This window comes from Aulostomus chinensis, chromosome 18 (assembly GCF_037954235.1).
Source record: "Aulostomus chinensis isolate RoL2024-O1b breed Wild chromosome 18, RoL_Achi_v1.0, whole genome shotgun sequence".
Lineage (NCBI taxonomy): Eukaryota > Metazoa > Chordata > Actinopteri > Syngnathiformes > Aulostomidae > Aulostomus > Aulostomus chinensis.
The window spans coordinates 2,998,569-3,023,813 of NC_141337.1; the positions used below are offsets into that span (position 1 = coordinate 2,998,569).

The 25,245-nt window shown below is 47.3% G+C and overlaps 1 protein-coding gene and 4 non-coding genes across 7 annotated transcripts in view; 3 read left to right on the forward strand and 2 right to left on the reverse strand.

Moving 5' to 3' along the window:
- kcnh6a (potassium voltage-gated channel, subfamily H (eag-related), member 6a) overlaps positions 1 to 24,843 on the forward strand; it is a 30,288-nt gene extending 5,445 nt beyond the window's left edge. For all 3 annotated transcript variants that reach the window (XM_086184284.1, XM_086184285.1, XM_086184286.1), the window contains 14 exons: positions 172 to 321; positions 760 to 863; positions 1,467 to 1,776; positions 2,811 to 3,013; positions 13,363 to 13,788; positions 14,316 to 14,733; positions 14,848 to 15,047; positions 16,401 to 16,653; positions 17,183 to 17,376; positions 18,809 to 18,908; positions 18,981 to 19,268; positions 20,097 to 20,280; positions 20,684 to 20,891; positions 21,874 to 24,843. In XM_086184284.1, the coding sequence (XP_086040410.1) occupies positions 172 to 321; positions 760 to 863; positions 1,467 to 1,776; positions 2,811 to 3,013; positions 13,363 to 13,788; positions 14,316 to 14,733; positions 14,848 to 15,047; positions 16,401 to 16,653; positions 17,183 to 17,376; positions 18,809 to 18,908; positions 18,981 to 19,268; positions 20,097 to 20,280; positions 20,684 to 20,891; positions 21,874 to 22,158 (3,323 nt within the window). In that variant the 3' untranslated portion in view covers positions 22,159 to 24,843. The remainder of the gene's footprint in view (positions 1 to 171; positions 322 to 759; positions 864 to 1,466; positions 1,777 to 2,810; positions 3,014 to 13,362; positions 13,789 to 14,315; positions 14,734 to 14,847; positions 15,048 to 16,400; positions 16,654 to 17,182; positions 17,377 to 18,808; positions 18,909 to 18,980; positions 19,269 to 20,096; positions 20,281 to 20,683; positions 20,892 to 21,873) is intronic.
- Positions 15,067 to 15,138, forward strand: trnac-gca (transfer RNA cysteine (anticodon GCA)). The gene has a single exon. It is a non-coding gene; the product is annotated as a tRNA-Cys (tRNA).
- trnac-gca (transfer RNA cysteine (anticodon GCA)) lies at positions 15,981 to 16,052 on the forward strand. Its single transcript has one exon. It is a non-coding gene; the product is annotated as a tRNA-Cys (tRNA).
- trnac-gca (transfer RNA cysteine (anticodon GCA)) lies at positions 19,774 to 19,845 on the reverse strand. The gene has a single exon. It is a non-coding gene; the product is annotated as a tRNA-Cys (tRNA).
- On the reverse strand, positions 20,308 to 20,379 carry trnac-gca (transfer RNA cysteine (anticodon GCA)). The gene has a single exon. It is a non-coding gene; the product is annotated as a tRNA-Cys (tRNA).
- Positions 24,844 to 25,245: the final 402 nt, after the last annotated feature.

Consider the following 25,245-nt stretch of genomic DNA (forward strand, 5'->3'; position numbering starts at 1 on the left):
CACCCCCCTCCCCCCTCCAGTCGTCTCACTCCCTCGATCATATGCCACATCACAATCTGATGCTCCTAGCGAGTGGGGGGGGTTGTAGCTCAGTGGTCGACTGCGGATCAAATCTGGGTGCCCCCTCCTTCATTCCACTCATTTGTCATCTTCTCTCTCCCTCTCTCAAAGGCACCTGCAGGCCCTGCTTGGTGGACATTGTCCCAGTCAAAAATGAAGAAGGCATCGTCATCATGTTCATCCTGGACTTCCAGGAGCTAATTGATCCGTCTCTCAAGAAGTCAGGGCTCAGGCAGCGAGTCAGCCAAGGATGGATCTACTGTAATTCCTTCATATTTCCCTTTTACATGAGCTGCTGTTTTCTTTCTGGTAAACTTTCTTCTCCCCTGAAACAAACCAGCAAGTGTGGTTTTTTTTGTTGTTGTTTTTTTTGCTCAATGTCTAAATAGGAATCATTCTGTAAAACGATATTATATAGACTTGTTGGTTGTTTGATTTCATGGGACACAAAGCTAACTCCGTAGAGAGGGTTGATGTTTTCATCAAGTGCATCCGTCCCAAAATTGGATGGGTCTTTCCGTAGCCTCTGCTACCCTCCTCCAGCCCCTCAGCCCTGCAGGTGTTCTATAACCCCCCTGGACGTTCACTGATGACATCAGGAGGTTTAAAGGAAAAAACCCATCAGAGAGTTAAAAGGTAACTGTGAGTGAACATAGTTTAAGTCTCATTTCCCCCCCTCCCCCCCCCCTCCCCCCCCAGGTCAGAATCGGAGACTGAAAATGAGGCTGCCGGTGCTGCGGTCCATGCGACGCCCCTCACTCTCCAAAGATCAGTTTGAAGGGGTGGTGGTGGACTACCTGCAGGTGGGTGGGGGTGGGGGGTGCGATGCTTTATGCCTGTGTACGTGCGAGTGCTTGCTTCGCATTCTGCTGCACACTGAAAGCAGTTGCTCCCACCAGCACATCTGCTAGGCTGGGACCCACTGGCTCCTAACTGCTCTCAACGCGCGCCTGAGAGGAACACAAGAAAACACGTTTCCATACCGGGATCATTTGGAGACCATGAACTCATTTTTGTACAGCGAGGCCATGTGATATTATCATTCGTGAAACTGCTTCAAATAGCAGTGAGAAGGTCATGGACTCATTGCGTGGCTAAAAAGACTCATTGATTCAAGATTCATAAGAATCGCACTCTCTTGTGTTACGAGAAACCATTTCTTGTCAAGCAAATGTCAAGTGCCTTCCACCAGTGGCTGCGTTGTTGTTGGCTGTAAGGTGGTGAAAACAGGAGCAACAAAACCTCAAATACCATCATAGCTGGTTGCTTGTTAACTGTTTTCTGCGATGATGTTGGGAGTTATTTTTAATTTTTGTTCTGTTAAGAACACCGGACAGTTCCGTGTTGTTGAGCTTGGATTTTACATCAAGAAAACATTGATGGTGTGTGTGTTCTTGCCCTGGTAGCCAAATATTGAAGAACTCCCTCTGAAAGAGTTCCGTATCCCGTCCAAGGAGAGCTGCATGCAGTCAGAGACGGAGGCCCTGATAGAGCAGGACCTGGAGCCTCCCTCCCCTGCAGCCCAGTCCTCCACCAAACGACGCTCCCTGCTGACAGACCGGCTGGACCCTGGCACCTCCTTCCCCCGGGGGACGTTGCCCCGGAGTTGTTCCAGGGACAGCGTCCGCAGCCTGAGACGCGCCTCATCACTGGACGACATCGATGGAATGAGAGTAGAATGGAGCAGCCGACCTGGAGACCCCCGAAACAACAGCAGTAAGAGTACAAGTTATCGGTCCGGTCTTGGTTCTCAGAGAGGAACTAAAATATTTTAACAAATCATCAGAAGAACGGCAGGTTTTTAGGTTGTGATTTATCCAGTTAAACCGATGACGGCACACGCTGTTATATCAAATTCATAGCTCCAAGTATTTTTTTAGAGTGAGCTATTTTTAAAATTCAGGAGTAAAAGCAAACAACTTTGTTGGACGCACAGGTGGACCTTTGATGTAACGATACATAAATTGTTGGTACTGATACAAATGTTGTCCAAAGTAAAAAAACAAAACAGCCTACACAGTATCATTGCACAAATGAATGAGTCTCAGGTGTCCCATTAGATGATCATATTCACCATCAGGACCAGCCCATCGACGAGGTCACACAAAGGTCACCCTGGAGCTGCAGCAGTTAAATGGGTAAAAAAAAAGAGAGAGAGAGAGAGACCAAATGAGCAGAGTACAGGAAGTGATGATCAGCAGCAGAAAGTCAGAAATAACAACAGTGAGCAGAGCACAAGCAACAAACCTGCCAGTTCAGGCAGATTCGTCATCAGGATTCAGCGAAAGAATCGTTACTTTCCTGCCCCACGACAAGACACCAAGGGAGAGCACAGATAACGGAGAGGTCCTCGTCCTGAGCACGTAGCAGCCGCCTCATGGTGGTGGTCCGCTGGAGACGCACTAATGAATCCCTCAGAGTGAGGGGTTTGTGGTCCATTGGCGTTCAAATTGCACTCCAATGCACTTCTGTACCTTCTCCTCTCGAGGGAAATGTTCTGTTCAGAACATACAGTTTGTTTGCATCTGACCTGCCCTCAGTGTCACCATTTCTCTCATTTTCATCATAATCGTGTGTCCATCTGTGTCCCAATTAGAAACACTGCTGCAAAAATTATATATTTTCTCCAATATTGCTTTTTAATATGTATGTTGGATCCTACAAACTTGAAAACTTTTAGATTATCGCTATGATATTTTCCCTTAACTGCTCTCAAGTCCCGCTGCTGACGCTGCTCCTCCCATCCTCAGATCTGAAGCCCAGTGCCCTGAACTCCACATCAGACTCCGACCTGATGAGGCACAGAAACATCGGCCGGATCCCTCAGGTTACCCTCACCTTCGGCTCCGACCGCGTGAGACCTCCTTCGCCCACTGAAATTGAAATCATCGCGCCCAGCAAGATTAAAGACCGAACCCAGAACGTCACAGAGAAGGTCACTCAGGTTACACAGGTGAGACACTGACGTTCTATTGTTTGACGACTGAGTTCTGGTGGAGTTACGGAGTGAGGACGCTGCATAGAGGAGAACCCTGACCGTGTCTAGTTACATCTCCTCTTTATCAAACCTGGTGGTCTGGATCCAGCTGTCATTCCTCATCACTTTGGTCCTCCTCTCTGCTCCCTGTGTCCTCATAATGTCCGTGGATATATCCGTCCACGGCCTGCCTTCGCGTGATCGGCGATAAACAGCGTGAACACACAAACAGACTTGAGAAGTTGTTACTGCAAAGTTCAACAAACTGGACAAAAGAAATTGGAGGAAGAGCAGTCAGTCTTACACCAGAAACAGGCCTTGTTTTGTCCATGCTGGGTCACTGTAGATGCAAGCCAGTGGGTAAATGCACGACAAGCTTTCTAAACCCTCAATTTAGTCTTACAGGCAGGAGGCAGAGCCTGATGCTTTCTCTCCTTGTGTCCGACATCTATTGTGTACCTCTACTGGTATCACGCCGCCTTACGAAGACTTTAATGATGAAATAGATGCGTGACAGGTGACGGGATTTGTGAGTTAAAAGAAATCTTTGCTGTGCAAGAACGAATTTGCGCTTCAGAACGAGGTTGCTGAGTTTTAGCTTTAGGTGTTTGCACACAAATTAAATCATCAATATCAGGAATGAATTTTGTTCAGTTTCTTCCAGTTGTCCATCCTAAATCTCCACCGCACCTTTAAGAAAATCAGGCTCTTTACTTTATCGCTTTGATTCTTGAATTTAAAGTCATATGAAGAGGAGGTTGTAAGATTCTTCGGTGAGCATAGGTTCCTCACGAGGCTTTTTTTTTGGTGGCTGTTTTTTCGCTGCTCCTGCAAGTGACTTTTACCTCATCACACACTGCGAAAATGAATATGATGTGTCATGTCCTTTTTCCTATACTGCCACTGCATCTGATAAGTTCAGGTCATTAAGGGTTACTGCAGCTGATATCCTAGAACTGTCACATCCAATCATTGTCTGGACAGACAGATTGCTCACACAAAGATGTCTATAAATGGTTTTTGCTTGTGGCTCGTTGTCACACGGTGAAAGTGTGAAAGAATAATCTCACCTGAGATGTGACATCTCTGGCACCAGAAGGAAAACATACTCATCAGCCACCTGTCATCACACCGCCGGGAAGCTGCACACATTTGGCTCAGTGTGACTCCACACAACAACAGCAGACGAGACGCCTCAGTGGAAAAATGCTTGAGTCGAGAGTTCAGCTTTCACTGTTTCTATGTAGGAATAATAACAAGAAGAGGAATGAACAGGATCTGTAGGGATGGGAGATTCCATCCATCATCCATCCATCAATCATCCATCCATCATCCATCCATCCATCTTCCATCCATCCATCCATCATCCATCCATCATCCATCCATCCATCATCCATCCATCATCCATCCATCATCCATCCATCAATCATCCATCCATCATCCATCCATCCATCTTCCATCCATCCATCATCCATCCATCATCCATCCATCCATCCATCATCCATCCATCCATCTTCCATCCATCCATCATCCATCCATCATCCATCCATCCATCATCCATCCATCCATCATCCATCCATCATCCATCCTTCATCCATCCATCCATCATCCATCCATCATCCATCCATCCGTCATCCATCCATCATCCATCCATCCATCATCCATCCATCATCCATCCATCCATCATCCATACATCATCCATCCATACATCCATCACCCATCATCTATCCATCATCCATACATCCATCATCCATACATCATCCATACATCCATCCATCCATCATCCATACATCCATCATCCATCCATCATCCATACATCCATCCATCCATCATCCATACATCCATCACCCATCATCCATCCATCATCCATACATCCATCATCCATACATCATCCATACATACATCCATCCATCATCCATCCATCCATCATCCATACATCCATACATCCATCATCCATACATCCATCCATCCATCCATCATCCATACATCCATCATCCATCCATCCATCATCCATCCATACATACATCCATCATCCATACATCAATACATCCATCATCCATCCATACATCATCATCCATACATACATACTTACATCCATCCATCATCCATCCATCCGTCATCCATCCATCATCCATCCATCCATCATCCATCCATCATCCATCCATCATCCATCCATCCATCATCCATCCATCATCCATACATCCATCATCCATCCATCCATCCATCATCCATACATCCATCATCCATCCATCCATACATCCATCCATCATCCATCCATCCATCATCCATCCATCCATCTTCCATCCATCCATCCATCCATCCATCCATCTTCCATCCATCCATCCATCTTCCATCCATCCATCCATCATCCATCCATCACCCATCATCCATCCATCCATCTTCCATCCATTCATCATCCATCCATCAATCATCCATCCATTCATCCATCCATCCATCACCCATCCATCCATCATCCATCCATCCATCACCCATCCATCCATCATCCATCCATACATCCATCACCCATCATCCATCCATCATCCATACATCCATCATCCATACATCATCCATACATCCATCCATCCATCATCCATCCATCATCCATCCATCCATCATCCATCCATCATCCATCCATCATCCATCCATCAATCATCCATCCATCATCCATCCATCCATCTTCCATCCATCCATCATCCATCCATCATCCATCCATCATCCATCCATCCATCCATCATCCATCCATCCATCTTCCATCCATCCATCATCCATCCATCATCCATCCATCCATCATCCATCCATCCATCATCCATCCATCATCCATCCTTCATCCATCCATCCATCATCCATCCATCATCCATCCATCCGTCATCCATCCATCATCCATCCATCCATCATCCATCCATCATCCATCCATCCATCATCCATACATCATCCATCCATACATCCATCACCCATCATCTATCCATCATCCATACATCCATCATCCATACATCATCCATACATCCATCCATCCATCATCCATACATCCATCATCCATCCATCATCCATACATCCATCCATCCATCATCCATACATCCATCACCCATCATCCATCCATCATCCATACATCCATCATCCATACATCATCCATACATACATCCATCCATCATCCATCCATCCATCATCCATACATCCATACATCCATCATCCATACATCCATCCATCCATCCATCATCCATACATCCATCATCCATCCATCCATCATCCATCCATACATACATCCATCATCCATACATCAATACATCCATCATCCATCCATACATCATCATCCATACATACATACTTACATCCATCCATCATCCATCCATCCGTCATCCATCCATCATCCATCATCCATCCATCATCCATCCATCCATCATCCATCCATCATCCATACATCCATCATCCATCCATCCATCCATCATCCATACATCCATCATCCATACATCATCCATACATCCATCCATCCATCCATCATCCATTCATCCATCCATCCATCATCCATCCATCCATCATCCATCCATCATCCATCCATCATCCATCCATCATCCATCCATCCATACATCCATCATCCATTCATGCATCCATCCATCATCCATCCATCATCCATACATCCATCCATCCATCATCCATACATCCATCCATCATCCATACATCCATCCATCCATCATCCATCCATCATCCATACATCCATCCATCCATCATCCATACATCCATACATCCATCATCCATTCATCCATCCATCCATCATCCATACATCCATCATCCATACATCAATACATCCATCATCCATCCATACATCCATCCATCATCCATCCATCCATACATCCATCATCCATCCATCCATACATCCATACATCCATCATCCATACATACATACTTACATCCATACATCCATCCCTCCATCTTCCCCCTCTTCTCCTGTTGAGGGTGGTGGGGGTGGAGCCTATCCCAGCAGCCTTTCCCCTGGACAGGTCACCAGTCCATGGCAGGGCCAACACATAGAAACAGACAACCATTGGCTCTCCCAGCCACGCCCAGGGTTTTTATTCTTCAAGATGCTGGAACAAAACTTCCAGAGGAAATGTAAATTAAAAATTTAATTTTTCAATTTTGCCTGGCTTTTATGTTGTATTAAGTATATACTTGCTATAATTATTGTTATTTTTAATGCTCTGATCTATTTAATAATTAATATATTTTATTTGCATTATGATGATAAATATAAACAGTTAACAGCATATTACTTTATTTGTGCCGTATTTAATTCCTTTGATTATGTATTATTTTTACGTGTCTATATTTTGCTACATATACGTGACTCCTTTCTTTATTATAGAGTTTTCTAATTCATATCTTAACTGTTAATCTCTAAATCTATATTTTCTTATTTCAATCTCTGCTGGTTATGAAATCACTTTGAATTTGAGTTGATTTGTCCATCAGGTGAAAACGCGTGACTGATTTATGGCGAGTTCACGCAGCAGATCAGGCTGAGGTGGTCTTGAGACACTCGGACCTATGAAAATGATCCAAGTGTTACAATAAAAGAGAGTGAACCAGCTCCGGAGTACAAGTATCAAAAAGAATGTACAATCCAACATCACCTTTTAACAAAAACACCCTAAAATTGTGAACTTTTAGCGTTGAAGTTGCAGATAAAATCAATATTTTTTAAAATGATTTAATGAGAAAGTAGCGAAGAAGCAGTTTTCTGTAAATGTGAGATGATCTTTGCTGTATTTGCGGCCTGAAGTCTCATTTCGACTGTGGCTTCAGTGTTAATGTTAATTAGGTTCTGCTGGATCCGGGGTCACGTACGTGCGTGCGTGCGTGGCGACAACAGGCTGTCTGTGGGGTCCTGGTGAGATGCAGTTATGAAAGCGAGTGAAAAGGGCGGCGGGCGGCGGCGGCTGTGAGGCTATCGAGCGGTGGCTTGGCTGCCAGTGACCTTGGCCTCTTGAGCTAATGGACATGGAGGGCATTCTCTCAGTGCATGTGCCAAACCGCGGGCCACCCTCCATATCAGCCTGCAGTCCCCCGTCCCCTCGTACTGGTGCCAGTTTGGGTTTTTAGCTCTGTTAAAGCCGCTTGAATCGATTGCAGCGGTATCATAGTCGTGGGGGCACAGGCGAGTGTCAAGCCCCTCAGGTCAGGTCACAAGTTGCTGCCGCCGCCGTGTACAAATGAACACTGTCACTTCTTTCACCTCACTAAAAGCACATTTTGTAAAGAATTTTATACTTTCTGAGCCCATGTTGCCTTTACACTGGGTTTTGTTGCATCATACAATAAAATGTGTAAGCCCCCCCCCCCCATAATTGGATTTCGATTGGCACCTTACAAAAGGGAAATGAAGGTTGCCATTGATCTTCACTCATATTGATTTGTCTGCATAACATGAAGCGCCCAGTAGGATTGACCAGACTGGAGCTTTGAAAAAGACTGACAGCTGCAGAGAAGCCCCGGCTGACTGTGACTTGTAGTGTGCGTGTGTGTGTGTGTGTGTGTGTGCGCGTGTGTGTGTGCGTGTACGTATCTGTTCAGAGAAGCAGATTTGTATTGATATGGCGCCCCCTGGCTTTAGATAAGCTCACAACGATGGACTGCGGGGAAATCTGAGTGTGGGGTTGAGGGTGATTGTTTTTGTCTGCTTTTGCCATTTTTCCTGCATTGCGGAACGTGTTCCAAGTTGATCTGCACTCTTATTGGAACCAGCATGACACACTCGTTAATGAAACTCATTACTCTGGAACGCGTTTCTCTGTGAAACAATGTTTTATAATGACAGCCCTCAGGCAACATTCAAAACAAATCATAGTTATCAATTATTTAGTACAGCCGAGCGTCTTTGCTGAATCTTATTGGGATTTCTGAGCTGTTTCTCATCACAATGCAACCAGTTAATGAGACACAAGACACAAATATGAGAGGCAATCAAAGGCTTTCTCCTGGATTTGAAACCAAAGAGGTAAAGGTGGAATGTGTGTGGCATGTGCGCCCTCGTTTAGAGCTCAGGGTTTGACCCACGCATGAAGCCAAAGAGATTCAAATTTACATGGCGGGACAGAAGATGCAAAAATAAGATTGTGACAAATGACGGTGTTTACTTTGGCACAGGAAGGTGGTGGCCGGTAGAAGAGTGGTGGACAGCCTTCAGGTTGGATAGGAGGCCAGAACCCTGCAGTTCAATGCAGCCTGTGGAGTTTAAACTGTCTGAATTCAAAAGGTCAATATAATTACGTTGATGTGTCTCTGATTGACCCTGATTTTAATTTTTTTTTAAATCACACAATTTACAAATGTTATTAATTGTACAACAGGCGCTTTGACCATTCGTCTGATTGGCTAGTTGGACATTGGCTGACGTTGTTTTTGTGTTTCAGCGTCTTTGGTTCATTCTTTGGGATGTTCAGACTTTTTATTGATGCATTTCCAGGAAAAAACCCTGCAGTCTCCCTCCCGAGTGGATTAAACTTGGAAAAATGACACACACACACACACACGCACGCACGCGCGCGCGCGCTCTGAAAGGATGGAGTCGGTACCTACAGCATTGTTCCCCCATAACTATTGTTCGTGTGCATAATTGAGTTGTCACCTTGATCGTAAATGATTGTTTGGTTTTTAAGGCTTAAGAATGAATGTGACATTGAGGAAGAGAAGCCAAGCTAAATGTGTCCATGGGGACATTACTTTGTCTCACCAGCTCACTACTTTATTATTAATATCTGTGGTATTTGTTCGGTTTGGGGAAAAGCCATGATCGCTAGAAAATATTAGCGGTCTTTCGCCTGCCGACTGAGCAGATGACGCCTCTGTAAGTCTTCAGCGAGGGTTGGGCTCCTCACCGGAGTGGGAAACGAAGCTCGCTCCTTCAAAAGGGAGTTACCTTTAAAAGTGTATTTCCACGTGACATGAAAACATGTTTGCGTCTCGGCTGAGTCCCGTCTGCTGAACACGGGAGGAGGCGTCGGAACGCCCTCAGAGGCGTCGTCGAATAATGATAATAAATAATGATGAGGCCGATGAAAAAAGAGCTGCTCGGTACGTCCAGTTTGACTCGCGTTCTTCATCATTGCTGTCAGAAAGATACCAACCTCAAAAGTGTATCCATTCATTTATTAACACATCTACCCAAATCCCTACCGAGTCAGCCTCTTTCAGAGCTTGTTATGGCTAAAATTGACGAACGCAACCGATGTCAGTTAATTTGTAACAGTTTCATTGATTATATTAACTGTGTAAGATATGAGTGGTCACTGGAGCTGCTCCATGAACCAGTGAGTCAAGCCGGTGGACTGCAGAGGGGCAGCGTGAGCGCAGTCCAGAATGAAAAGCTCCAGCATCACGACGGGCCACGAGCAGCAAGTGGAGGAGGTGGAGGCCCGAGTCCTTTTTTTTTTTTTTTTTTTTTTTACTTGTGAAAGAGGATGTGGTGTAGAGGGCTGGACTTCAGGCAGGGAGGATGAGTGAGTGAGGGAGTAAGAGGGAGGGAGATGCAGATGGATGGACACAGGTTGCCTTCTCTCCTCCTCGTAGTCTTCTTCTTCTTCTTCTTCTTGTTTCCCCGCCGTGTCCTTCAGCATGAGCCTCAAGCAGAAACTGCAGCCCGTGAGTACCTCAGCCATTCTGGGTCTCCAACTCCCTTCTTCCTCCTCAGCTTTGTGTTTGTTTGTAGCCTGAAGTCCTCACGCTGTCTGTCTCCATCTCCACCTCTCGCCCGTCCTTCTTACCCCCTGTGATGCGCACCTCCGGGATAGTTGTCATGTGACCTGGCTAGGTTATAGCGATACATTTGGACAGTTCCTCTGAAACATTTAGCAAAAAACTGCTGCTGAGTTTATGTTTCGGGTGGATTGAGTGAGTTTACACCGGCTGAAATGTGTTCAACTTCATGGTATCTCAATTTTTTGTAATATTGAAAAGGAGAAGAAGATAAAACAGCGTAGACTGAGGAAGTCTGAACTTTTCATAGTGAGGAAAACTACGAAAAATCATGTTTCTAAGATGATTCAACGGCCATTTTTATTAGAATCTTCAAATCAAGCTGTCTTCTTTGATTGCTCCAGAAGCAGCGTTGGCTCCACCATCAGTGGGAGTGATAGCTATGAAAACGTATCGCCACTGATCTCACGCCATGTTAATTATCAGAGAGCAGTAGCGTGCTCGCGGGTGGTGGCAGTTGTTCCCTGTCATCGTTATGAAACAGCGTGTGCTGTTGACAGCATCAATAACTTAGCATTTCTTGGATGAGTGAACTTTAGCTCATGTGTTTACACTCTCATTACGGTGTTGTCTCTTCACATCTGTTCCGCTGTTCTGGGTCGCTGATGAAACACAAGGAGTCCCACAGGTTGTCGTGTTGGAAGAGTCCACCAGCGCCGCCGCGGCTTTGGACTCCAACCTCTGAGGCCTGGATGTTGTTCATTGGTCATTAAAAGGGATTTATGGAGCCCGAGCTGGAGCGAGATGTTCCTGCTGTTGTTAAAGGTCACTATAACGGAACACCAGACAAGCTTTGGTTATTCAAGCTCTAACTTTATTTTTCCCCTCCGCTTTTTTTTTTTAAATTTATTTTCGTTCTTAACCAAATATGGCCACGTTCACGTATTGTAGCCCTTTTAATCGTAGGGCAGCGGCGTACTTCAGCAAGCAAACCACGCTGGCTATTTATGGACCCTCTTTTCAGCTGTAAGCTGGGAAAGTGGAAAAACATGAGAATGAGAGTTATGGGCAGAGCTGCAACCTTAAAACACGACACAGAAGTAGACTTGGCTCGCGGTTCCTGTGTGAGTTTCATGGCGTGTTCAGCCGTGGGGGCTCTGTGGTCGCTGGCGTGACGGCCCAAAACACAGCATTTCACAAAAAAACCCCACAGGAACAGTTCACCAAACAAAACGTTCCCTCAAACAAAGTTAATATTTCATGGAACATAATCACATCAAAAACAGCATTTAAGAAAATAAAACATTTCGTAAAACTTATTGTTTTATAAGTGCCGTATTTGAAATGTTACATTTCACTCATAACATGTTCAGTAACCCAAAGTTGTTGTTTTTTTTTTTTAAAATAAGACCATATTTTCGAAGGCGGAAAAATTTCTGAAGCAGAATTGAACAAAACACCACATTTCACAAAACCCGATATTTGCAAAAACACAACCACAGTTGGAAAAAAAAAAAAAAACGCACGTGAGGAAACGATGTCATGCCAAACACAATATTTCAGAAAACACACTAAAAAAACAACAACAACAAGTGAAACACAACAATATTTCCTGACCAAATTTCCTAAAATAAATCATTCCAGATTTTTATGGTTACACCTCAGCGCTCCATCCTGGTGTGTTTGCTGAAACCGGTTTTGCCCGTCGGGGTCTGGCTGGTTCGGGGACTCTGATCACAATTATGCAAACTGAAATGCAAACGAGGGTCTGACCGCCACAGGGTGTGGGTCGGTGAAATGCACCATGGTTGTCGGAGAGCACAACCCGCTGGAGAAGAGGCTTTTTTATTCAGCGGCGGTGACGGTTTAATTGACCCCACGGTCCTGATCTTACATCACACCTCTTTCTGTCAGAATTTACTAGAATCACTCTCCTGCATGGCGCCCAATCAATGACAGCACTTATTGAGGTCTGTAATTGACAGCACTGTCAGGGGGCATCACATGGCCGCGGCAAAATGGGATCACATGGTGTGATGGAGGCAGGTGAATGTACACTGGTCCCTGATAAAAGAGGGGCTGTGGAGAGAGCCCGCGCCAGACTGGGCGGCGAGCGGCAGCCATCTTTGAGAGAGAAACAGAGAGAGAGAGAGACTCTGTGGTCGTTCAACAAACTTTCAAAGGAACCATGGAGGACAGGAGGTGGTCATTGCAAACCAGGCAGGTAGAGATGCGGAGAGTCTGGAGCAACATCCTTCTCTGCTGCTGTCATCGCCGCCAGCATAAGAACATGGACGTCCAGGCTTTCACTGTCATTCCGGTCAGTGGGGTCTTACTACTCAAGCTGCTGTTCTGTGTTTGTTGGTGTGCTGATGTGATTGACAGCTCTGCGAGTCCTGGAAACTTTGGATGTTTGGTTTGTATGTCTGTTTATGACTCAGCACCGACTGCTGCTCTCCTCCACTCATTCATCCCTTCTTTTAAATGTTTCCTTCAATTTATTACTATTATTTAAGATATACGATCATAAACGCTGCTGTCGAACTAATCAACTACAAACCTAGGAAACAACTTGGGGGTTCAGGTATTCTATGGTTTCAGGTCCTGCCGTGAACCGGATCTCTGTCCTGTCTCCTCAGGTTTTGTCTCTCGGTGCTGACGTGCTGCCGGAGTACAAGCTCCAAGCCCCCCGCATCCACAGATGGACCATCCTTCACTACAGCCCCTTCAAGGCCGTATGGGACTGGGTCATCCTGCTGCTGGTCATCTACACAGCCGTCTTCACACCGTACTCGGCCGCCTTCCTTCTCAACGAAGTGGAGGAGCAGCGGAGGAGGACCTGCGGCTACACCTGCAACCCCCTGAACGTGGTGGACCTGGTGGTGGACGTCATGTTCATCGTGGACATCCTCATCAACTTCAGGACGACCTACGTCAACCACAACGACGAGGTGGTCAGCCATCCTGGACGCATCGCGCAGCACTACTTCAAGGGCTGGTTCCTTATCGACATTGTGGCCGCCATCCCCTTCGATCTCCTCATCTTTCGCTCCGGGTCAGAAGAGGTGAGCGAGGACAGGAGGAAAGTCTTCAACACCCGCTGTCAAAACAGAGCCTTGTGCTAGAGTTCTACCGCATACGTGTAAACTCATCGCTGAAGTGATGAGGAATGTTAGCAGATATGAACCAGTAGACGTGGCAGTCCATCGCCCAGAAACGATTTGGTCAAATAGAGAAGCGGTTCAGCCCATAAAAACTAGTGCGCCTGAATGAATGCAGTCATTTTATATTTGATACACGCGTGCTTTCCTTGTGCTGACTAAACAGCTCCTGTAGAAGACAGAATGAGCTGCTTTTAGCTGTTACACTGCCGATGTGACGAGAAACTAACAACTACGAGATGCAGCTCTGGAGACCGATGATGTACAGACACTGGAGGACGACATGCTCCCCGACTCTGAGACTGTAGTGGTTTATATCTTTTTATGTGGTTTAATAAGGATTTTAGTCATGAGTCAGACTCTGTCCTTTTTACAAACCGACACAAACATTTGATGATGTCACTAATGCGAGGTCCTCGTCTCTCCACCAGCCACAAACAACCACCCTCATCGGACTCCTGAAAACAGCCAGGCTGCTAAGGTTGGTGCGAGTAGCCAGGAAGTTGGATCGTTACTCCGAATATGGAGCCGCCGTCCTTTTCCTCCTCATGTGCACCTTCGCCCTCATTGCTCATTGGCTGGCTTGTATCTGGTACGCCATTGGCAACGTCGAGCGCACCGGTTCGGCCCGCATCGGAGCCATGAAGATCGGCTGGCTGGACAACCTGGCGGAACAGATCGGTAAACAGTACAATGACAGCGACGCGGCCTCTGGCCCGTCCATCAAAGACAAGTACGTCACAGCCCTGTACTTCACCTTCAGCAGCCTGACGAGCGTTGGCTTCGGTAACGTCTCCCCCAACACCAACCCCGAGAAGATCTTCTCCATCTGTGTCATGCTCATCGGCTGTGAGTCTGAAGCCTCTCATTTTTAAGAGACTATAAGGCGGTGGGATCCACTGGTCAAGGAGCCGGATAATTCACTCCTTTTGCTCACTGTTTCCTGTCCTGTGTCCCCTGCAGCTCTGATGTATGCCAGTATTTTTGGGAACGTGTCCGCCATCATTCAGAGACTGTACTCAGGCACGGCCCGGTACCACACCCAGATGCTGCGGGTCAAAGAGTTCATCCGCTTCCATCAGATCCCAGGAGGCCTGAGACAGAGGCTGGAGGAGTACTTCCAGCACGCCTGGTCCTACACCAACGGCATCGACATGAACGCTGTGAGTCACCTGCACGTGTGGGGGTGTAGCTCAGTGGTAGAGCATTTGACTGCAGATCAAGAGGTCCCCAGTTCAAGTCTGGGTGCCCCCTGTCCAAGAAAAAACTACTGGGCTTTCTTTATGTTTGCGTAACTGATCTATTCAGCTGGAAGCCTGGAGCTGGAGACTGCCTAGAACTAGACCGAGCATCCAGGCCTCAAGAATGAAGCAAACCCCCCGACAGTCATGGAAAGCTGAATTCAGTGACCACTGTTTGTGTACTTTGTCCACAACTGATTTCGTGGCTCTAAAATGGTGGATAAATTGTTTTGAGCATCGCAATCCCCGTGAAATGGCTTTGACTGTCAGGTTAGTCTGAGGGGGAACACAATTAAACTCTTCATCACCGTTCGTTAGCAGAGAGAAAACCAGATCAGCCGTTCAGGTGGCCTCAGGATAACATTAGCAGGGGTGGAGGTGACAAATGATGTGATTGACTACATTAATTATACGTCTATTCAGTGTCACAGTCACTGCGGTGAGCCAGCATGCACGGTTCCAGGGTCAGGGCCCGACTAAACCTGTGCACCGGCGTTTACCCAGGCAAAATGGCTGCTATGACAAGAGGCTTGTACTTTTCCTGGTTGTCCGTTCAAGATGTCCTGCTGTTATCATCCAGTCTTGAATTTCGTGACCCGGTTTTGGCCGATGCAGATTGTAGTTGCTACAGTGGCTCAGTTTTCCTCTCTGAACTTTCGGCAATCCTCAAATGAACCCTAGTGAGTTGCAACCATCCAGGTTTTTAAAAAAAAATTGTTTCCTGCAAATAAATCCTAAAAGAAATGTTGCTCCCCCCCCCCCCCTCAAACGGGTGAATGTCCAATTTTAATGTCCTTGACATGAAACCACAGTTTTCAGCTTGATATCTGATTGGTTAAAGAGCTGGTGTCATGTGGGGGTGTAGCTCAGTGGTAGAGCATTTGACTGCAGATCAGGAGGTCTCTGGTTCAAATCCGGGTGCCCCCTTGACTACAGATGAATTTTCTGGGTCAGCTCACTTCATCCAAGCACCCATTTTTTAAATTGATGATGTGCGTCATGTCGCTGCTGCTGATGCAGCTGGGTTACTAACAGCGCTGGAGCAGCGCCTGCCAACTCAATGTGAGGATGGGCTGTGACTTGTTAGCTCGGCCGAATCAATCTGACACATTACTCTCTTTTCTCACCCATCCACCATTTTTTTTATTTGCCCGTCAAATTCAGTTTGCGTTTTCCGTTTTTATCACTAACGGTCACTAAAGCTGAGGGGTGAGTAGGTGCAGGAAGTAACGAGGACTCATTCTGATTCCCCTAACAGCCTCTGTTGCTCTGCAGGTTCTGAAGGGTTTCCCTGAGTGTCTGCAGGCCGACATCTGCCTCCATTTGAACCGCAGCTTGCTGCAGAACTGCAAAGCCTTTCGAGGAGCCAACAAGGGCTGCCTGCGGGCTCTGGCCATGCGATTTAAGACCACCCACGCGCCGCCGGGTGACACCCTGGTGCACAGCGGCGACATTCTCACCGCACTCTACTTCATTTCCAGAGGCTCGATAGAGATCCTCAGGGACGACGTGGTGGTGGCCATACTGGGTGAGCTGCTGTCCCTCCACACCTGAGACTCGTTTAGTTTAACTCAGATCTCAAACACCCAAAAAGAGTTTCCAATAAAAAGAGGCAAATTTTCTTAATTCTTAACCACAAAAATGAGAAAAACTGAAGTGTTCACGGAAATCTTTCCTTCAGCTGACAAATAGAATGACAGAGTATTTTGAGACTTTTTTCATTCATCCCCGTTTGTTGACATCAGCCACTTTCTCAGCTCTTGCATGCCAGACCACACTGCCCTTTACACACACACACACACACACACACACACACACTCACTGATATACTGTGATGGCTTGCCAGAGGTGTTTGGGCACAGCTCCACTTTCATTCCACTGTGGCATTGATCCCCAATAGGGCCAGCACTCAAATCCAGGCTGCCGAGGTCGTTTCTTTTTCAACCGTGTTCGCCATGTTTAGTATTAGTGTCACTGTGGCACTTTTTCCTCCCATCAGAAAATCAGAGAACCGTTTTTCCTCTCACAGACAAAATTCTTGTCCTATGATCCTGCAGGAAAGAACGACATCTTCGGTGAATCCATCAGCCTGTACGGGAGGCCGGGTAAATCCAGCGCTGACGTCAGAGCTCTGACCTACTGTGACCTTCACAAGATCCTGAGGGACGACCTGCTGGAAGTGCTGGACATGTATCCCGACTTCGCCGACATGTTCTGGAACAACTTGGAGGTCACGTTCAACCTGAGAGATGTGAGTGCCACCAGAGGGCGATGTTTCACGAGGCCACAGATAAACACCCTTCACTGGAGTTCCTTCCTCTCTTGTTTCTTTTTTAAACTTTACATTGTCTCTGTGGCGTCAGACAGCCTCCAAATTACGAGAGCGCAAATACAAACTAAACGAGCACAGGGTCAGGAATTGAGGGCATAAAAAACACAACACTGAGAGGTCAAAAATAATCTTGTGGCAATTAAAGTTTTGTCTCCAGTGTGTAAATTGTGACAGAGCGCAGTTGTGAGACGGTGGTGCTGCTCGCTCTCTCTTCTAACTCACACGCTCACTCGCTTCGGGATGTTTTTTCGCACTCGATATTTTTTCCTACCAGAAATACGTCACGGGTGTAAGGCTCGGCAAGACGATTGCCAGTCGAAGTTCGGCGGTGGAATACGCCTGTGAATGGTCAGCTGTTTGCATCAGTTTTCTTATGTGACTCCGTACCTTCCTGAGATAGTGGCTGTGTTCAGACTGGTTGCTACCAACTGTTGATCCAAACAGGACTTCACAATAACACTTAAAATAAGAATCAAATCATGGAGCTGGCTAGTTTTGGCGCCGCTGACCATTAACAGGTGGACTTCGGCGAACTTCTTCTTCTACTCCTTCTTCTTCTATGTGGTTTAATGGCATGTTCGTGGCGTGACCGCCACCCACCGCCTAAGTAAAATTGATTTAAGCAGCTGACCATTCACAGGCGTATTCTGCAGACGAACTTCGACTGGCAATCGTCTTGCCGAGCCTTACCCCCGTGACGTACTTCTGGCTGGAAAAAATATCGAGAGCGGTAAAACATCCCTAAGCGAGTGAGCGTGTAAGTTAGAAGAGAGAGCGAGCAGCGCCACCGTCTCACAACTGCGCTCTGTCACAATTTACACGCTGGAGACAAAACTTTAATGCCACAAGATTATTTTTGACCTCTCAGTGTTGTGTTTTTTATGCCCTCAATTCCTGATCCTGTGCTCGTTTAGATTGTATTTGCGCTCTCGTGATTTTGACAGCGATCTGACGCCATATGCCTCACATGTCATGTTTTCCATATTTGCAGCATCTCCACAATATCTGTGTATCTTACAGGGAGAGAAAAAGAGTAGTATTTTTCTAAAAGTAGGTATTAATGATATTTATGATATCAGTTCCATGACCATGAACTAAATGAGCCGTATAGAGAATTGCTGGATGAATAATGACATTGATAGCAGTTGTAAAAAAGAAGACCAATAATAGTAGTGACTGACTGACGTTTGGTAACCAAAATCTAACGTTTAATTCCAAGCTCAGTTTCAAAATGTAAAGCTTTGCAGATGTTGTCACACGGTAGGAGAAGGAGCTCCAAGTTTGTGAGGCGCAGCTATGAGGCGTCAGAGCCAGCGAGTGTTTCTGAATCACTGAAGCTGATGTGTATCAGGCAGATCGAGTAAACCAGCCAACCCCGAGCAGGGACTCTGACTGTGGCTACCGCCGGACGAGGCACCGGAGAAGCTCCCTGCGGCGTCGCAACCGGCCAGGTGAGTGAAGAACTGGCCTGAACGAGGTCAACATCTTCATATGGATGTCTAATCCTTCAGCTCTCCATGCAGACGGCATGGACCGCGAGGACTCTTACCCCGACCAGTCCTGCCCGATGGCGAACCACCACCGTGGCACAATAGCCGGGTCCCACTGGGAGGATCTCTGCAGCAGCGGGAGCATCTGTTCACAGTCGAGTGATGAGGAGATGAAACCTGTAGGACACAGCAAGGGAGAGCTGTACACCCCCGCCGGAGACACCAGAGACTACCCCCCAGCAGTGGTCAATCTCCTGCCTCACAGTGGACCCGCGGCTGGGATGGGAAAGCCCGTAGACCTCGGAGCTCCACCGTACTCTGGTAAACTCCCACCTGAGTTTGCTAGCATCTCTTCAGTCTCTCTCAGCCGGTCCATCTCTGCACCAGATTTCTGGTGTTCTTTTACTCATCAGGCGTCAGTTGAATCCGTCTTTCTTTTTTGAGTCATGAATCTAAAGGCCACTGCATTTGTGGTGCTTTGCATGTCTTATTTAATGAATCCTTTATCTCTTTGTTAGGGAGTTTTGGTACTTTAGAGAAACTAAGAGATATTAAACTCACTAGGAAAACTGAGGGGAACTTCAAACTGCTAGTGGAGTCGCCCTCTGCTGGCTATTGGAGAGACTGCATGTTTCAGCCACTTGCACTTTGCTTTTGTTTTGTTTTTGACTTAACTTTCACTTTGCATTCACTTTTCTCATCTGAAGTATGTATTTCAGCCAAAGCTTGAGTTGCTTTTTCTGTGGATTTAATAGGACAGTGCACTGAACAAAACTTCCATAAAACTTTTCTGTTTTCCATTCTGTATGAAATCAAAACATCATTAAGGGGGCACCCGGATTTGAACTGGGGACCTCTTGATCTGCAGTCAAATGCTCTACCACTGAGCTACACCCCCACACACACCCTTAGCACGCTTTGGTGCAAGATAACTTTCTACAAATAACGTCACGCTGCCGTGCCATCTGAATCGCGCTGTATTTCACATGAGACGGCGTTTGTGTAGGTGGCGACATTCCCACGATGCTGGGATTGGAAGAGGCTGATAGCAGCTTCTTCAGTGTGGGTAGATGAAGAGCCTTATCACGTCAAATTGATCAAACTGGAAAAGTAAATTAACAGAGAAGAAACTGTTCTTGTTCTGCACAGCGGCGACACCTGTCAGCATGTCAGGTCTGTACAGTTACTGGCCAGATCGCAGGGCAAGCCAGTTCTCAGACACCCAGGGGCGGCCATCGTCAGTTAGGGCCGCTTTCCACCCTCCACCCTGTGCTGAGGACCGGCCAAGCGAACTGGAATCCAGACTGGAGCTGCTGCAGTCCCAGCTGAACCGGTGAGTTTGAGAGAGAGAAAATATAGGAGGGGGCACCCGGATTTGAACTGGGGACCTCTTGATCTGCAGTCAAATGCTCTACCACTGAGCTATACCCCCTGATGAAGGAGCTGGGCCTGGATGTTACTTTTGTTTTGTGTAGTGGAGCCTGGATGTTAGTTTTGTTTTGAGTCATGGCCCATGTGGAGCCGCCTCCAGAGCCTCTGCTGTGTGTACGATCAGCTGTTTGAAGGGGAAGACAGACCAGGATGAATCCAAACCAACCTGCAGTGGGTTGTGTGCTTCGTTGGGAGGAGCTGTCTGTGAATGTTGGTGTGAGCGAGACAGAAGTCCGGAGGACAGATGTGACAAAGCAGATGTGTTAAATCAACTCCTGAGGTCATTCTGGCTTCATCCCTCCCAGGCTGGAGACCCGAATGACCGCGGACATCAACGTGATCCTGCAGCTTCTCCAGAGGCAGATGGCCCCCGTGCCCCCAGCCTACAGCGCAGTGTCCCCCAGCCCTCCCCCGCCTCACCCCACCACGCTGTACAGCACGGGAGCACCGACAATCCACACCGTCCCTCCGATGCAGCCGGTCCAGATCGACAGCACCGCCTCACTGCTGCAGGTGCTGAGATGTTTCTGGACTTTCCATCTGTGTTACTCAGGTTTTCCATCTTTCCCTTCCCTACCTGCAGCTCAGTGACACCACCCACTCCTGAGATATCAGTGTCGGGTCCCTGCTCCCAGTCCTCAACTGTGCTGAGTTTAGTGTCCTGCACATCGTTTTCCAAAGCCACAAACCCTGCAGCACCGACCCCGCAGTAGATTTATGTATTTGTAGACATATTTGGCAGCTCCAGTTCCTACCGCCATTGCTGCAAACATAAAACTCACGCGAGGCGCCAATTCTTCCTGTCTCAGAGCCACACACGAGTGACGAGGCCTCCTCTAAAGCCCGTTTCACACTGCAGCAAAAACACGGGTGAACACTGGTGTTTGGGCACTCTGAAAGGGTCGACTCTGCATTTCCAACAGCGTCCACCAACCCTCTAAGCGACCCGGGTGTTTAGCGGCTCTGCTCGGCTCTGCTCGGCTCGCCTGCAGTGTGAAAGAGGCAACCCGTGTTGTCTCAGGTTTCACGCAACCTTCCTGTTGCATCCTGATTTTGTCACTGTGCCGCCTGTCAGGCTGTCATTGTGGAAGCTCCAGGGGAAAAAATAAATAAATAAAAAATTGGGCTGCGAGAGCTGCTCACTCATCTGTCAATAAAGTTTTGGCCTCTGCCTTGAGATCAGTCTTCCTGTTGATGTCCCGAGACTCTACTTCACTCCTTTTGTTCTCACAATTTACATGTGGATGAGCTTAGGTGAATTGATCTCTGCTTGGGAACTCCCAAGTACAAAAACCCGCTTTGACACGCGTGTTTCAGTGTGAAAGGGGTATAAGTCAAGGATGAGTCTTTATGTCCTCTCAGGCGCAACTTCAGCCCCTGTGTGACCAGGTGGTGCTCTAACGTCAGTAGCCTCAGGTTCCTGCAGAGGGAAAAATGGTAAAAGAGGAATGGTGGTTCTCTTTAACTCACGGTGAATTCCTTCTCTCTCACGCAGAGTCCGGATTCTGATTTCAAGCACAAATCCAAGGACTCCCTGTCCAGCGGGATCCATGTCACCGTGGCCTCAGATGAAACCATGTCCATGTCGCCAGAGGCCGAACCACCAAATCTGCCCTCTGTCACCCTCGCGCCTCCTCAACTGTCGTTCTCAGGGCCTCAAGAGTCTCCAGGACTGCTATGTGGCAGCCAGCGGTTCCCATCCCTCCCTGAGCACCTGGAGACCTCCACGGTTCAGGAGATCCAGAGGCACGTCTCAGACCCTGTCCTGCCCGGCAGCTAGACCACTACCACTACCGCTACTGCTACCACCTAGAAGCCTGTTTTTGTTTTGTTTTTTTGTACAAGACAGCCCTCTGTTACCCCCCCCCCCCCCATCTCCTGTGTCCTGTTTAAATGCTGCTGTAGAATGTGGGTTGACTCCCACAACCCTGGAGGTTCAGAGTGCCTCCTGTTTTCTACTAGAGACTCAACAGCGCCCCTACAGGCTGCTCCTGTGTCCCTTCACCCCCCCCCCCCCCCCAGCGATGTCTGGCTGCAGCCCTGAGAATGAGTCTACACCTGCAGCAGGCACACCAGTAGCTGAACCCACAAGTTTGTAGACCAAATGCAGGTACTGACCCTGCAAACTGATGTTCTCCAGTAGAGGGCGCCAGCCCTCCCCCAACATTAAGGCCAAGAACTGAGGTGACAGGTTACCCGACTCACCTAAATGTTATAGAGTAAATGTTGATTGCACAATTTTGGCACAGTAACAGAATTAATGACATCATCAGTCTGAACACTGGTCTCTGGAAGCCTGTTGTCCACCGTGCAGCTCTGTCAGCTCGGTTTACCGGGGAAGCACCGCTGCCAGACCCACAGCCAACATCAGGCTAACAGTCATGCTGGCACTGGAGAAGTGGTAGCATATTTCTCTCCGTTATTTTCCTGAGAGTAAGTAACTGTTGTATGCTATTATTGTGTTATAGCACCTACGACATTGTGCAAACAATATTTATGTCACAATAAGTCGGAGCGAAGGCGTGCAGTTTTTAACCCAAATTGCAATCTCTTCCCAAACCCAAACAAACTTTTACATTGGCATGTGCTAGCCCTCGTTAGCAGTGCGGTAGCCTCTCTTATCAGTGTGGAAGCAGCTGTTGGCAGTGTGTTAGCCTCTTATAGCTCTAGTTTGTCTCTGTGGTCAGTGTGTTATCATCTATCAACAGTGTTTTAGCCCGTTAGCCATGAGTTAGCCGTCTGTTACATCATGGATGTGTGAAGAGAACTGCTCCAGCGTCGGAGGCGGGGCCAGGTGATGATATCATGTATCGCCAGTCTAGTTCTTTCATAGCCTAATGTTGATTACATTTATGCTTCAAAAGTCAAACAAGTGCTACTTTGTCAAGCTAATCTTGCAAAAAGAAAAGAAAAGGGTAAAAGATTATTTTCAGCAATAAGCCAAGAATCCCATTCGTTTATGGTCCATGCTAAAGCTAACTTCTGGGTTAGCTTCCTAGCATGCGTCACCCCTGCTGCACTCTTCTAAACATCATTTTGTGGGCCAGTTAGCATCGCTCCATTTGTTTGGTTTAGCCCCGCCTTAGAAAATCGCCAAGCCAATGAGTAGAGTTGTGGGTGTGGCTACATGTTCTCCGGGCTGCAGCTGGACGTTTAATGTCCCCAGGTTCTGCCGGGTGTCCTGCCCAGCTGGGAGGACACAGACATGAGCTGGGCAGCGAGATCTGAAGACTGAGAGCGAAGAAAGACTAATTATGTGTGGACATTTCTCTGCGTCAACGTTGTATAAGAGTTGCACATTTTAGATTTTAACCTAGAAAAACTGTACTCATTTATTTGGAAGTGCTGGTGACACTACAGACTTCTAATAAATATAATAAGATTGTAAAAAGTTGTAGATTCACTGTTCTTTCGGTGTTAAGTGGAAATATATCAAAGGGCAGTCACGCGGTGAAGGACGGCGGTGCACTGCTCCAGGCAGCATTGGAGAAGCTTGTAGTTTTCATCTCGTGTTTCTGATATTTTGACATGAACCACAGTGTTAACGTGTCACTTGATGACAAAACATGACAACGCACACAACGAAGCAGAGCGCAGACGCTCCCGTACACCACACGCAGCTCGCGGTGTACCGTGGCCGACCCGCTCGGCTTCCCGTTTGTTTCTGCGTCTTTATATCTGCGCTGCGCCGCCCCAGCGTGCGTCCCTCACAGTATCACAGTCACGCCGCTTTCACAAAGGGACTCGATGCGTCTGAAAGTGCCACTATGGGAGGGCCGCCGGTCCTCGCTGCGGAGAGACTGTGGCGTTGAAGCTGAGTGAGGAGGATGGTAGCTGTCAATCACTACGCTTCGACAGGTCCAGCCACAAGGTGAATGTAATGACTTTTTAAGCATTTCTAATCCTGTATAAAGTTTCTTGAAGCACAAATTCCTGTTATTTATCTTTTTTTTTTTTTTTTTTTAGATTAAATAAATACCACAGAACTTTCCAGAGTCTAATTTCTTCTGTGACATTATCACTCCGGGGGAGGACACGCCTCTTTTTATACAATTAAATGCTTTTAAAAACCTCCATGACCTGTGACCTGTGGACTCTAAGTCAGAGGTATGCCGACTAGACTGGGACGTATGAGACACGTCTCTCTGGACACGATACTCTACTTCCTATATTATACACGAACATCTCGCCAGGATATTCACGTTTTTGATCCAGTGACCTTCATGTCATGTGACCACGTCACACTCGCTCAAGTACCTGGGTGTTCACATGAACGACAAGCTGGACTCCACAAGAGGGGCCAGAGTCGCCTCCACCTGAGGAGACTGGGGTCCTTCGGGGTCAGCAGGGCCCGACTCTGGACTTTCTACAACACCGTGCTGGGCTCTGCAGTGCCACGCCATCATGTGCAGGGGAAGTGGAGCCACGGACGGGGACAGGAAGAGACTGGGCAAACTGGCGAGGAGAGGCGGCTCTGTCCTGGGCCGTTTACTGGACTCCATCCAGGAGGTGGCGGACAGAAGGTTGTTGGCCAAGATGACACCCATCATGAAGAACGCCTCCCACCCCCTGCACCTCACTGGAGACCCCGAGCAGCTCCTTCAGCTCCAGACTGCTGCACCCTCAGCGTGGGAAGGTGCGCCGCAGGTCACTCCTGCCCGCCGCCATCAGGCTGCACGACCGCTGCAAGAACATATTCCTACATTTCATACATCATGTTTATTATTTTGGTTTCTTATTTCATGAATATTCTCTTTCTCTTATTATCCTCCTCTCGTCTCCCCTCTGTAAATGCCGCTGGAACCATTTCATTTCCCCTGTGTGGGATTGAGAAAGTGTTTTGTACTCTTAAGACACTCCAACCCAG